The 14,327-nt window shown below is 50.1% G+C and overlaps 1 protein-coding gene across 4 annotated transcripts in view; it reads left to right on the top strand.

Moving 5' to 3' along the window:
* Positions 1 to 14,327, top strand: part of SON (SON DNA and RNA binding protein) — a 37,575-nt gene that overhangs the window by 3,505 nt on the left and 19,743 nt on the right. For all 4 annotated transcript variants that reach the window (XM_053936357.1, XM_053936356.1, XM_053936355.1 and 1 more), the window contains exon 3: positions 3,953 to 13,273. In XM_053936357.1, the coding sequence (XP_053792332.1) occupies positions 3,953 to 13,273 (9,321 nt within the window). The remainder of the gene's footprint in view (positions 1 to 3,952; positions 13,274 to 14,327) is intronic.

Here is a 14,327-nt window from a genome sequence, read left to right as displayed (position 1 = left end):
ATGTTCCCACTGTCCATCTTGAAAAAGGACTTGGACAAAGGCATTGTGTGAATCTAATGAATTATCTTTGCAGAAAAGTTCATTTTATAGAACCCCAGAATATCCTGAGCTGAAGTGACCCCCAGGGATCCCCCAGTGCCAGACCCCCACCAAGCCCAGCCTGGCACCCCTGGCAGCGCTGTCCAAAGGCTCCTGGAGCTGTGGCAGCCTCGGGGCCGTGCCCATTCCCTGGGGAGCCTGGGCAGTGCCAGCAGGCTCTGGGGAAGAAGAGCCTTTCCCTGCTCTCCAGCCTGAGGTGCCCTGGCCCAGCCCCAGGCGCTCCCTGGCTGCTGTCCCTGTCCCAGAGCAGAGATCGGAGCTGTCCCTGCGCTGCCCCTCGGGAGGAGCTGCAGCCCCGGGGAGCTCTGACCTCAGGCTGCTCCAGGCTGAGCTGAGCCAGGGACCTCGGGGGGCCCCTCCAGACCTTCCCCATCCTCGTGTCCCTCCTGGTTGCCGGGGCACTGCTGACTCTGATCCTGCTGGCCATGGACCAGGACCCCCAGGGCCCTTCCCACAGCTGCTCTCCATCCACACAGCCAGGCTTGTCCAATCCAGCACTTCCCCTGTTAAACTCCACACGGATGGGGATTGCCAGTCTCTCTGATTTGTTGAGGTCTTTCTGCAGGGCTTCTCTGCCCTCAAGAGGGTCAACAGCTCCTCCCCATTTAGTGTCCTCAGCAGACTTAATTATCCCTTTGAGTCCTGTGTCCAGGTTGTTAGTGAACGGGGCTGAGAATGGAGCCCTGCAGAGCCCCACTAGTGAGTGGCGTCAGCCCCATGTCACCCCAGTCACTGTCACCATTGGTGCCCAACCCATGGGCCAGTTGCTCACCCACTGAGGAACGCAGTTCTCCAGCTGTGGGCTGGACATTTTGTCCATAAATGTGACTCTGCTTCACTCAATGCATTCGCAGCATTATTGGTGCAAAAACTATTTCTAAATTGCTTATCTCATAAATATGTACCTGGTATACTTCTGGAATCCCAAGTCACATTCATTTAACAGTATTGCAATTACCAAATGCTTTTGCAAGGTTTTGGGGACTGGAAAATAGTGAGCTTTGGGATCACAGATTCTAATTGGAGGGTCTGTGTTGCCGCCCTGGCCTGTATAAATAGAATCATTGAAAGGAACGTGCAAGCAGACTCCAATGTACAGCTCATATTTCACAGAAATCCCAGCAGGTTGCCTTTAACAAAGTGCCTTTCCCCTGAAAACATGGCGCTAGGGCTCCAGAAGGGCAAGAACCTAACAAAGGTTAAATCCAGAGGGAAGTGAGGTACGGAATTAAAAGGTGGTGATGGAAACCCTGGACTCCCTCTTTCCCTTCCCCATCAGTGATTATTTGTCCCTAGAGTCATCTGATTTTGTTACTCCTGCTGGAAGCAAACACTCTCAGAGGAACTTGCAGCTTTGCAGCTGCAGTCCTGCCTGTCCCAGTAGCTGTTCCTCCTGCAGTGCCTTAAAGTGGGTTTGGGATTGGGGCAAAGATGCTCTTTTCCCAAACTTGTTAGACTCTAGTGAGTAACTTGGTCAGTAAATATACAGAGGATTTCTAACACAGCAGCAACACTGGACTCACTCAGGGGTTAAAGTACAGCAGAGGAGAGTGGCTGGTCAGGTCTTGTAGCATAAATCCCCACTTCGGTAATTGGTTTGGAAAATGGGATTTTTTGTTTATCTTCATGCGCAGCATTGGGGATTTGAAAGCACATCTCCATCCTCCTGTTAGAATTTGCTGCCCCGCTGAGTGTGGGTGGAGGGACATCCAACCCATCTGCCCTGCTCAGGTGAGAGCCCACCTGCAGAGCTGCCCCAGCCCTGTCCCAGCCCAGCGGGGAGCTGGAGCTGCTGCAGAGAGCCCAGAGGAGGCTCCAGGATGAGCAGAGGGCTGGAGCAGCTCTGCTGGGAGGAAAGGCTGGCACAGCTGGCATTGTTCACCTGCACAGGAGAAGCTTTGGGCTGAGCTCAGGGTGGCCTTGCAGGGCCTGGAGGAGCCCCAGGAAAGCTGGAGAGAGACAATTTCCAGGGGATGCAGGGACAGGACACAAGGGAGTCAAAAAATTGTTTGGATTGGAAGAGGACCTTGTAGATTCTCTTGTTCCAAACCCCCTGACATGAACACGGATGTCTTCGACTATCCTGGGTTATTCCAAACCCTGTCAAGTCTGGCCTTGAACACCTCCAGGGATGGGACAACTTCCCTGGGCACCCTGTGCCAGGGCCTCATCTCCCTCACAGGGGAGAATTTTTTCCTAAGATTTAATCTAGCCCTACTCTCCCTAATTTTGAACCCACTGTTCCTTGTCCTGTCACTCCAGGCTCTTGTCAATAGTCTTCCACCACCTATACTATACTTCCAGGTACTGGAGGGTCATGGTTAGGTCACCTGAAGTCTCTCCAGGCTGAACAATGCCAGCTGTGCCAGCCTTTCCTCCCAGCAGAGCTGCTCCAGCCCTCTGCTCATCCTGGAGCCTCCTCTGGGCTCTCTGCAGCAGCTCCAGCTCCTCCCTGTGCTGGGACAGGGCTGGGGCAGCTCTGCAGGTGGGCTCTCACCTGAGGGGGCACAGGGACACAATCCCAATCCCAGTCCCAATCCCAATCCCTCTCCTGATCCCCAGCTGGGGCTCAGCCCAGGGCACTGGGGGCTCTGGGCTGGGGCAGGTCCAGCTCTCCCAGGGCTGCTCCATCTGCTCATCCCAGCCTGGATTGATCCTGGGGCTGTCCCAACCCAAGTGCAGCCCCTGGCCTTTTTAAACCTCAGCAGATTCTCATGGGGCACTTCTGGAGCTGGTCCAGGTGCCTCTGGATGGCCCCATCCTTTAGAGGTGTCACCTGCATCTTGGTGTCACCTACAAACCTGCTGAGGGTGCACTTGATCCTTCTGTCATTAATGAACATATTAAGTAACACTGATTCATTAATGAAGCTATTAATTAACACTGGTCTCAGTACAGACTCCTGAGGGACACCACTGGTCACTGATGTCCATTACGACTCCGAGTTTTGACCGCTATCCTCTGGATGTGACCATCCAAACAACTGCTAATGCACCTGACAGTGCACCTGTCAAATTCTTCATTCCAGTTTGGAGAGAAGAATGTTGTGGGGGCATTGGTTCAAATACATTACAGAAGTTCAGATAAATGCCAAGCTCTTCCCTTACCCACTGATGTAGTCAGTCCACCACAGAAGGTCACACAGGATTTTCCCTTTGTGAAGCTGTGCTGGTTGTTTCAAATCACGTCCCTGTCCTCCATGTGCCTTAGCAGAGCTTCTAGGAGGATCTGTTCCATGATCTTCCCAGCACGGAGCTGAGGCTGACAGGGTGGTGGTTCCAGAATCATCCTCTGTTCCCTTCTTCAAGGGAATGGCTTTTCATTGCCACAGGGCAAGGTTAGATCATGCATTAGGAGAAGAGTTTTCCCTATGAGAGTGGGCAGGCCCTGGCACAGGGTGCCCAGAGCAGCTGGGGCTGCCCCTGGATCCCTGGCAGTGCCCAAGGCCAGGATGGACACTGGGGCTGGAGCAGCCTGGCACAGTGGGAGCTGTCCCTGCCATGACAGGGGGTGGAACAAGATGAGCTTTCAGGTCCTTCCCAACCCAAACCATTCCATGACTATGATGCTACTTGGAAAGAGCTGTGTTCCCTCTGGACCTCTGTCCTAACTAACAAGATCTGGGTAATTTTTTGAAAGAAGTGTTGTTTTATTACTTAAAGTAACTCTGAGAGGTAGGAAAGAGAGCTGAAAAAGGAGTGTGTGCTGCTTGTGTGTGGTAGTTTAGTGAATTGGGCAAGGTTTGCAAGTTTAATTGTTTTGTACCTCTGTCCATGTACTTCACAACTACTCTGAAAGAATTTTTTATATGAAGTCTTAAAAATGTTTACAAGGTAAATGTCGTTTTTTCTAGATGTAGACAAAAATACTGTGAAAAATAGTACTCAGTCTACAAAAAGGAGCTCTACTGGTGAAGATGAGATTCCTAGGAAAAAAGCAAAGAAAAACAAGAAGCACAAAAGCAAGAAGAAGAAGAAAAAGAAGAAGAAAAGGAAGAAAGAGAAAAAGCATAAAAAGCAACCAAAGGAATCCAAGTTGAGTGCACGTCCCGGCGAACCTGCAGGCGTGCAGCCGGCCCCTCTCTTGGTGCCAGAGCAGTCCAGCTCCCAACTGAATGTACAGCATGGAGTGCTTGCAGATGCAAACCTGGCTGGCCACGTGCAGCCAGAACTGTGCTCAAAACCAACTGAGGGGCTTAATAATCAAGCTTTAGGACTTGTTTCTCATTCAGTGACTGATTCTCAGCAATCTGCAGAAAATCTTGGAAGTGGGGATGGGACTTTGTGTGCAGCAAATCCTCCATTTAATTTAGAAAGCATCCAGTCTAATATCGCAGAAAATACTAGTATAGCTCAAACTAGAATTTGCACTAGTGAAGAACAAATTCAGCAGTCCCATGAAAATATTTATCCTGTAGCTGTTAATGCCAGTGTTGTTGATACTGGAAATTATACTTGGTCCAGCATCCCATCTGGAATTGTCAGTAAATCAGAGATTCAGAAAGATTCAGTAGAAGCAGTAGGAGGTACAGAAGTCACTCTGAAATCTCAAGGCATTGGGGAAGTAAAAGCTTCAGACGCAGCTCTTGAGCCTGAGACCATGGAGGTGTTGACTTACTCAGAAGCATCTCATCAGTCTGTGTCTCAAAGGGCAGCACAGGGGTTGGACACAGCTCCAGAATCCGTGTCCTTGGCAAGTGCTGTGACAGCAACCCCTACACCTGCTAATTGGGCACATCCAAGTGCTGTGACTGTAGCTCACGTGGCCGTGGCTGGGCAAGAAGTGAAAATTCCAGAAACAACTGAAAAATCTCTGCACATGGGAAATGTGAGAAGTGTGGAGAGACCTTTGGAACTGGGGGCTGCGAGCAGAACTTCGGAGCCATCCCTGCAGCCCTCAGTTATATCTGGGAGTTTGAGCATGACGCAGGGCAGACCTGTGGAGGCTTCCAGTGTTCTGAAAGCAGGTGTACCTTTGCAGCATCCTGCAGCCATCCCTGTGACCCACATGGAAATAAGTGCCAAAACACCTCCAGGACCAGGAGCTGTTACAAAAATGAAGGAACCAGCTATGGGAAGTGTGAAAGCTTTAGAAACAACCATGGAACCTGTGGGTGTTGTAGCAAAAGATGTCAGAGCAGCTCATGAAAGTCTGCAAGGCAAAAGTGTGGAAGGTACCACTGGTTCTGCAACAGCACTGGGTGCATCAGGAATGTTCCTACAACATGGAGTCTTGGCAGAAACAAGGAGTGTGGACAGAACCCAGGGATCTGCACTTCCATCAGGATTGATGGGTATGAACGTGGCTGCAGAGGCAAAAGGATTAGGAGCGACTTCAGAACCCACAGTGGTTGTACAGACCTTCGTTCCCCAAACAGCTCCACAAGTCCAGGTGGCAGAGGGTTTTAGGAGTCCACAAGCAAAGGATTCAGAAGGTACTTCATTGCTGAGAGAATCAAGACCTGAGAGTGAATCACACGTGAGAGGTTTGGCACCTTCCCTGTCTTTGCAGAAGGAAAACACACAAGGTCCAGGAGGAATCCTGACACCAGCGGCTGTGGTGGAAGCAAAAACTTTTACAACAGCTTCTATGTCCTTACAAGTAGAAGGTGTGAAAGCTTCAGAAGAAGCTATGCATTGTGGGACTGTTGCAAGTCCAGGACTTCCTGCCTTAGGAAGGACTCCTGAACCTGTAGCTGCATGTGAAAGCGTGGAACCAGTTAGAGAGGCTGAGGCGTCAGCAGGGGTGATGCCATGGCAAGCCACAGCAGAGAGAGAACCTCTCCATGCAAGCCAGACAGAGAGTTCCATCATTGCCCAGTCACAGATCATGACACACACAAGGCCCTTACAAACTGAGGTGCTGAGGACGAGAAAGGATTCGGAACATGTTCCAGAAGCAGAGACAGGGAGCAGAGAAGCAATCCTGGAAACTGTGCAAACTTCAGAAACCAGTTCAGAATCTATTCAGGAACAAATAGTAGGTCATTCAGCAGCAGTATTGGAGTCTTTGCCCAGAGTGGAAGAAGATAGTATGGCATCAGGAGTACTGACAGGATTGCCAGATGTGCAAACTCAGGGATCTGCTGTAGAATATGAAATTGCAGCAAGGAGGACCAGCACACAAGGAAATGAGCTCTCAGAAATGGAGAAAGCAAAATATCTGGAGCCAGCATCAGAAGCTGGAGGAATGAGGTGGTTGGAGAGCATGAAAGAGTCTGCAACAGTAGAGGTGACAGGTTCTGAAACAGTTAAAGAGGTACCCATGGGTGATGCTTCAGCAGCTGTTCCAGAATACTTGCACGCTGAAAAGCAGCAAGATCTTCAAGTAGTTCTAGAAGCAAAACCTGCTGCAGAATGGAAGAGTTCAGGAGAGACTGCAGAAATCTTGGGTGCATCTGAAATAAAATCTTCTGAAGCAGTTCCAAAACCAGGGGATGTGAAAGGCCTGGAAACCACCCTGGAACATGAAGTGACAGCCGAGGTACAATATGTAGAAGGAGTACAGAGTCAACAGGTGGAGGATATGGTGATTGAGAAGGAAGATGCAGAGCAGACTCAAACATCTGAGCCTTTAGTAGCAGAAACAGTTTTTAGTTCTTCACATGCAGCAGAGGAAAAAGTTTCAGCAGAGACTCCTGTAGCAGAAACACAAGATTTGGAAACAGCTCCTCGGACTGATGTAGAGCTGAAAGATGCAGAAGCAGCTATAGGGTTGGAGGCAGAGACAAAAGATTTGGAAGCAGCCCCAGTACCTGAGACTGATGCAGAAGCAGGTTCAGAACTTATAGAGGAAGGCCAGTTGGAAGACACTCCAGAGGCTGAGGATGTCAAAGAAGCAACTCCTGAAGAGGACTCAGAGAAAAGAGACTCGGAAACATCTGATGTGCAACCAGATGTGGCAGCACGAATGAAGGAGACTCTCATGAGGCTTGAGAATGTTATTGAAAAAAGTAGTCATAGAACCAGTGAGAAAAAACATGATTCAAAGAAACAGAAAAGGAGCCGTTCCAAGTCTCAGTCCAGGTCTAGGAAGCGGAAGAAAAAATCAAGGTCACGTTCTACTTCCAGGCGTTTGACCTCTAAAAGAGCGCGTTCTAGGAGCAGAAACTATTCAGTTTCCAGAAAAAAGCATTCCAAATCTAGGTCCCGATCTGTGGAGAAGAGAGAGAGACGAATGTCTTCCCGGCGGTCCAGGCGTAGACGTTCTAGGTCATCTGACCGTTACAGGTCTAAATCCAGATCAGCAGAAAAGAGATTGTCCAGACGGAGACGTTCCAGGTCGTCTGACCACTACAGGTCTAAATCCAGGTCAGTGGAGAAACTGTCCTCCAGAAGGTCCAGACGCAGACGCTCCAGGTCATCTGACCGCTACAGATCCAAGTCCAGGTCAGTGGAGAAGCGATTGTCCTCCCGAAGGTCTGGGCGCAGACGTTCCAGGTCGTCCGACCGCTACAGATCTAAGTCACGGTCAGTGGAGAAGCGACTGTCCTCTCGAAGGTCTGGGCGGAGACGTTCCAGGTCTTCTGACCGCTACAGGTCCAAGTCCAGGTCAGCGGAGAAGCGGTTGTCTTCCCGAAGGTCCGGGCGCAGACGTTCCAGGTCTTCTGACCGCTACAGATCAAAGTCCAGGTCAGTGGAGAAGCGGCTGTCCTCCCGAAGGTCCGGGCGGAGACGTTCCAGGTCGTCGGACCGCTACAGGTCTAAGTCCAGGTCAGCAGAAAAGAGGTTGTCCTCCTGGCGATCTCGCCGCAGACATTCCAGGTCCTCTGACCGCTCAAAATCTAGATCCAGGTCTTCAGAAAAGGGAGGAGGCAAAGAATACTCCTGGAGGTTCAGACATCGGTCTGGTTCCTCTGATCGTTCAAAATCCAGGTCAAGATCTGTTGAGAAAAGAGGTCGGAAGGCATCTGTACGGAGGTCCAAACGTCAGCGCTCGAAGTCCTCGGATCGCTACAAGTCTCGATCCCGGTCAGTAGAAAAAAGGGATCGAAAGCAATCATCGCGGAAGTCTAAACGTCAGCGCTCCAAGTCCTCTGACCGCTACAAGTCTAGATCCAAATCAGTGGAAAAAAAGAAGGAATCCTCACGAAAATCCAAGCGTCGACGCTCAAAATCTTCTGAACGTTACAAGTCTAGGTCTAGGTCTGTCGAAAAAAAGCGCAAGGAGTCTTCAAAAAAATCCAAACGGAAACGTTCCAAGTCCTCTGACAGTGTTAAGTCAAGGTCCAAATCTGTAGAAAAAAAAGATAAGTTATCCTCAGCAAAGTCCAGTAGCAAGCATGCGGAGTCTTCTGAACTTCAGGAGTCAGCCAAAGGTCTTAATAATGATGTTCCTCAATCTTCTTTTGGAAGTGAAGATAAATCCTCTAATGGTCCCACATCAGTAGCTTTGTCTGATGAAGGAGTAAACGGCCCAGTGCTGCCACCATCATTTGGAAGTGGATTATCCAAAACTTCAGAGAATCTTGAGGAAAGCTCCTCATCTGTTGAGAAAACAGCAGATCTGCAGCATCCTGCCACATCTGAATTTGATACCTCCAAAACCCCAGATGAGCAGGAATTGAGATCCACATCTGTGGAAAAAACACAGGATTCAGAGCTGTCTATGACATCTGAAAATGGATCAACTGAAAAAGCAGCAGCTCTGGAGTCTTCATTGCCACCTGAACTTCCATACTCCACATCCAAGTCAAGATCCTCATCTGTTGAAAAAAGGGGAGATCTAGAAACTTCTGCAGTAGCAGAATTTCAAGTCTCTGCATCCCGTGAAGATGAGTCCAGAACTGCCCCTCTCAAAGAAGTAGAAGGTCCAGAGCTTCCTCCAGCACTTAAAAGAGACATGCAAATTCAGTCATCTTCTCTCCTGTCCGAAGGTGAGGTCTCCAACTTCTCTGATGGTCCTGAATCGCAGCACATCCCTGGTGAACACAAAGAGCTTTCACAGGTTCTGCAAGTACCTGAACGTGAGTCTTCCCAGCTGGCTGACAGCCCTGGAGCAGTGGAAGCTCAGAGGCCTTTCCTGCCACCTGAAATGATCCGCCCTGTGATCCCCGATGGCTGTGAGTCAGGCCAGATGCAGGAGCCGTCTCTGGCTTCTGACGGTGGACACTTCATGTCTCCTGATGGACACGGATCAGGATCCAGCTTCGCTGCACCAGTAGAGGAGCATCCATTGTCTGTAGACGAGTCCTTTAAGTCACCACATGGAAATGAACAAAGATTTTTATCTGTTGAAAAAGTCAAGACTCCAGATGTTTCCCTGACACCTGTGTGTGGTTCTGTTGAGGTGTCTGCCGACGTCATTTCAGTGTCTTCTTTTGAAGTTCGTGAGTCCAGATCATCTGTTGACAAAGCTTTAGACGGTCCAACACTTCCACAAGTGCTTGAGGTTGACTGCTCCAGATCTTCGGAAATGCATGAATCGAGATACCTAACTGGAAAAATAGACGGTGCAGGATCTTTGGTGATGTCTAAAAGTGGGATTCCCATATGCCACGATGGCCACAAAGCAAAGTACAATTCCTTTGAGCAGACAGAAAGTGCAGAAGTGTCAGCGGCATCTGAGCTCCGGTGTTCCATCTTACCTGAAGGCTATAAATTGACATCTGCTGCAGTTGAAAAAGTGGAGATCCAGAAGTCTTCTCTCTCACTGGAAAGTGGCTTCTCTGTGTCTGCTGACGGCTGTGAATCAGTGGGCACACCTGAAAAACTACAGCCCCCAGTGACTGCTGTGACATCGGAAGGTGGGATCGTGCTGTTGCCCGACAGTCACGAGCTGAGACCCGTCCCTGCGGAGAAAGCAGAAATGCTGAATTCATCCGAAGTGAAACACCTGGCGTCCCCTGATGGCTACAAGCTGAGATCTGCCTACAGTGAAGAAGTGCAGGTGCAGGAGCCCTTTCTGATACTGGAAAGCAGGCGTTCTGTTGCCTCCGATGGTCATGAGTTGGCATCCTCCACTTTTGAAAGAGCTGAGGAGCCTTCTCAAGTGTCTGAAAATGAGTACACAATAGGGCTTGATGGCCCGGAGTTGACATCAACCCCTGCTGAAAAAACAGAGCTGCGGAAGCTTTATCAGATGCCTGAAGAAAGCTGTCTGCAGTCCATCGACAGCCGGGACCTGCAGTCACCCTCTGCTGAAGAGACACAGGTACAGCAGCCTGCTCTGGTGTCTGAAAATGAACATGCTGTGTCCTGGGTGGGCCAGGAGTTGAGGTCCAGCTCTCCTGAGAAGGCAGAGATGCAGGAGGAGGCTGTGGTTCCTGACAGTGCTGTATCTTCTAAAGATCACAGATTGCCCTTGGCTGGAAAACCAGAAGTGCAGGAGTGTTCTCTGCTGCCTGAAAATGAATACAGTGAGTCTCCTGAGGGCCAGGAGGTGATGGCCAGCCCTGCTGAGAAGGAGGTGCAAGAACCTTCTCTGACACCTGGCAGTGAATATTCCATCTTCCATCAAGGCCAAATACTGCAGTCTGGCCCCACTGAAAGCACAGCAGTGCAGGAGCCAGTGCTGGTCCCAGACAACCAATACTCTGCATCTCCCAAGAAGCAGGAGCTGATCTGTGCTTACCCTGAAAAACCAGAGGTGCAGGAGTGTTCTTTGCTGTCTGAAAACGAGTACGAGGCATCCCCCAAAAGGCATCATTTAAGATCCAGTCCTGTTGAAAAAGAAGAATTGGAGGAACACTCTGAAGCATCTGAAAGTGAAAGTTCAATATCCACTGATAGCCAGGAGTTGCAGCCTGTTGTTGCTGAAAAAACAGAGGGGCAGGAATTGTCCTTGTCTGAAGGTGAATGTCCCATGACTCCTGAAGGTCAGGAGCTGCAGTCCAGCCCTGCTGAAAGAGTACTAGCCAAGGAACCTTCTCTGACAGCTGAACATGCTCTGCCACCTGAAGAGTACGAGTCAAGATCGGTGCGTGCTGAGGAAACAGAGGGTGTGGATTCTACTTTGACAGCTGAACGTGACCATCTCTTTTTCGAGAGCCAGGAGGTGAGTTTCACCTCTCTTCAGAAAGCAGATGCACAGGACCGTTCTCCAACACCTGAAAATGAACATGGAGCATCTCCTGATGGGCAGGAGTTGAGATTCACCACTGTTGAAAAAGTAGATGGTCCTGAACCTTTGACACTGAATGATAGAGCCTCCATGTCCCCTGATGGCAGCGACTTGAATTCCACCCCTGTTGAAAAAATGGATCATGCAATGCCTTCTTTAATGCCTGAAGGGGGCTCGGTGTCTCCTGATAACTGCAGTGTGGGCCCTGGTGAAGAAACGGGGGATCTGGAGCCCTCTTTGAGATCTGAGCGTAGATACTCCACATCCTCCTACCAGGAAGGTCACGAGCCGAGGTCTCCCATGGAGGAAGAGGGTCTGGAGTCCTCTGTGACTTCTGAACATAGACGATCCCCATCCCCTGAGGGCCATGACCAGAAGTCTATTGCAGATGAAGAAATGGATGATCTGGAGAGGCGTTCCACTTCCCCTGATGAGCACGAGTCAAGATCTAGCATTGGTGAAGAAGCAGAGGATCTGGAGCAGCCTTTGACAACAGAACGTAGGTGCTCTGAGTCCTCTGATGAGCACGAGTCAAGGTCAACCACTGGAGAAGAGGCAGAGGATGCAGAGACCTCTTTGGCAGCTGAAAGAAGAGATTCCACATCCTCTGATGACCGTGAGTCGAGGTCTGCTGCTGGGGAAGACGTAGAAGATGGGGAGCCCTCCTTGACAGCTGAACGTAGACACTCCACATCTTCTGATGACCATGAGTCGAGGTCTTCAGCTGATGAAGAAGCAGAGGATGTGACAGCTGAACATCGCTCTGTGTCTCCTGATGGACGTGAGTCACGGTCAACCGTTGGTGAGGAAGCAGAGGACCAGGAGCTCTCTTTGACAGCTGAGCGTAGACACTCCACATCTTCAGATGAACAGGAGTCAAGGTCTACTGCTGGTGAAGATGCAGAGGATGTGGAACCCTCCTCAGCAGCTGAGCAAAGAGATTCCACCTCATCAGACGAGCAAGAGTCAAGGTCTACTGCTGGTGAAGAAGCTGAGGATGTGGAACCTCTGACAGCTGAACACAGACGTTCGGCATCCCCTGATGGGGCTGAATCGAGGTCTACCACTGCTGAAGAAGAAGGAGAGGATGCAGAGCCCTCCTTGACAGCTGAACAAAGAGAGTCCACATCGTCAGATGAGCATGAGTCAGAGTCTTCCAGTGGTGAAGAGGAGGGAGAAGATGCAGAACCCTCTTTGGCAGATGAGGAAAAGCAGGATTCCATGCCTCTTGAGCAGTCAGAGGAACAGGATTCTTCCTTTGTCCCTGAAAGCAGACGTTCTGAGTCTTCCGAGCGTGAAAAATCCAGATCCAAATCTGTTGATAAAGCATCTGACAAGGAGTCTCCGCAGAGATCTGTAAGCAGGCACTCAAAGTCTCCTGCTCGCCAGAAGAGTCGATCCACATCTGTGGAAAAAACAGCAGACAAGGAATCCGTGCGGAGGTACAGACGGAGGCGCTCCAGGTCCACGGCTCGCCAGAGGAGCCAGTCAACATCTGTAGAGAAAACAGCAGACAAGGAATCCTCACGCAGGTCCAGGCGGAGACGCTCCAGGTCCGCTGCTCGCCAGAGGAGCCAGTCCAAGTCTGTGGAGAAAGCAGCAGACAAAGAGTCATCGCGCAGGTCCAGAAGCCGGCGCTCCAGGTCCTCCCAGCGCAGGTCCAAGAGATACGACGCAGACTCGCGCTCCAGACGGAATCGCTCCAGGTCAGCCACGCGGAGAAGAGCATCCAGGTCTCGGTCCAGCTCGTTGTCACGTTCCAGGCACAGGAGGAGAAGCAGGTCAAGGTCGGCATCGCGAAGGCGGCGCTCCTTGTCCAGAGACAGGCGCAAGAGGTCTCAGAGAAACAGATCGAGATCTACTGACAGGAGAAGGAGAAGATCCGACTCCAGAGACCGCAGGATATCGCTCCGATTGCGGAGCAGGAGTCGGACCCCTCTTCGCCAGAGGCGGTCGCGGTCCAGGGGAAGGAGACGGAGCTCCAGCAGGTCCCCGATCCGGCTGCGGCGCTCGCGGTCCTCGGGGAGAAGGCGCTACAGCAGGTCCCCCGACCGGCGCAGGTCCAGGTCCTCGGAGTTCTCCAGCAGATCACCCAAACGTCTTACAGACCTGGGTAAGTGAGTGCTTTATTTTCAGTGGTTCCATGCTGAGGTGGTAGTGGGTGGGTTTGCATTGTCTGATTGAGCTCTGGAGCATTCGTAAGGGATTTCTTAGAAGTCACTCTGTGCGTTAGTTCCAGGCGGTGACTTCCAGCAGGAAGTTTTATGTTGGAGAGGAATCAATGCTGAGCATTTGAATTAAAGCCTCTTTAGGGCCAGTTTTACCTTGGTTCTAAAGCTGTTGTACAAAGGTAGCCTGTTGCAGCCTCAAGGAACACTCTGAATAATAGTAAAGGCCAAGTACTTCAAGTACTTGTATGTAGGAAAATTTAGAATTTCCACTCCTGAGAACAAAGGTCATTCAGGTGCCAGTTGGAGAGTCCCAAGCTCTGTTGTCAGCTGTTCCCAGAACTCTCTCTTGCCTCTTTCCCATGGTAAGAACTTAAAGGAAAGAGAGACTTGTTTGTGAAAATACTCTCAGACCCGTCAGGTTGGAAAATAAAACAAAATCTTAAGAGCTGCATCTTTCCTCTGTGCTTGGAGGAAGAGAGGCTGTGTTGTTTCTTGAGTAATGAGTTAATAAGGGGAAAGAAGATTTGAACTGGGAGATCATTTCTTGTACAGTGTCTGAGGAAACCTGTGGTGGACTTGAGGCTCTGAACTTACCAGTCCTGCCTCAGAGTTGCCATGGAAACCTTCCAGTTAGGGAGTTACTTGCAAACTGGCAGAAGGCTTAATTTAATTTCATTTGCTATTTCTATGTTAGGGCTGTCCTTTTTCTCCTTATTAAAGGAAAATATTGCTCTGTTAACAGTTTTGCATCTGATTGTATTTTAAGCAAGAGCATGTTTTACTTACTCAGAGCTTGTTTTTCTGTTTGGTGGTAGCTTTTGGGCTACATCTGGGGAGAGGAGACTTCCTCCAGAGCGTTGAGAGCTTTTCAGAGGTAGATAATGAGGAAACTCTGGACTTTATGCTGTATAGGAAGGACTCAGTATTGCCAAAGCAGGAATGAATCAGTGAAGTAAGAGACATCAGAACTGGGGTGGTTGGAGGATGTTGTAGTTG

Source organism: Vidua chalybeata, chromosome 2 (genome assembly GCF_026979565.1).
Source record: "Vidua chalybeata isolate OUT-0048 chromosome 2, bVidCha1 merged haplotype, whole genome shotgun sequence".
NCBI classification, from domain to species: Eukaryota; Metazoa; Chordata; class Aves; order Passeriformes; family Viduidae; genus Vidua; species Vidua chalybeata.
Note: the sequence above shows the minus strand (reverse complement) of the source record. Positions and strands in the feature narration are given on the sequence as shown.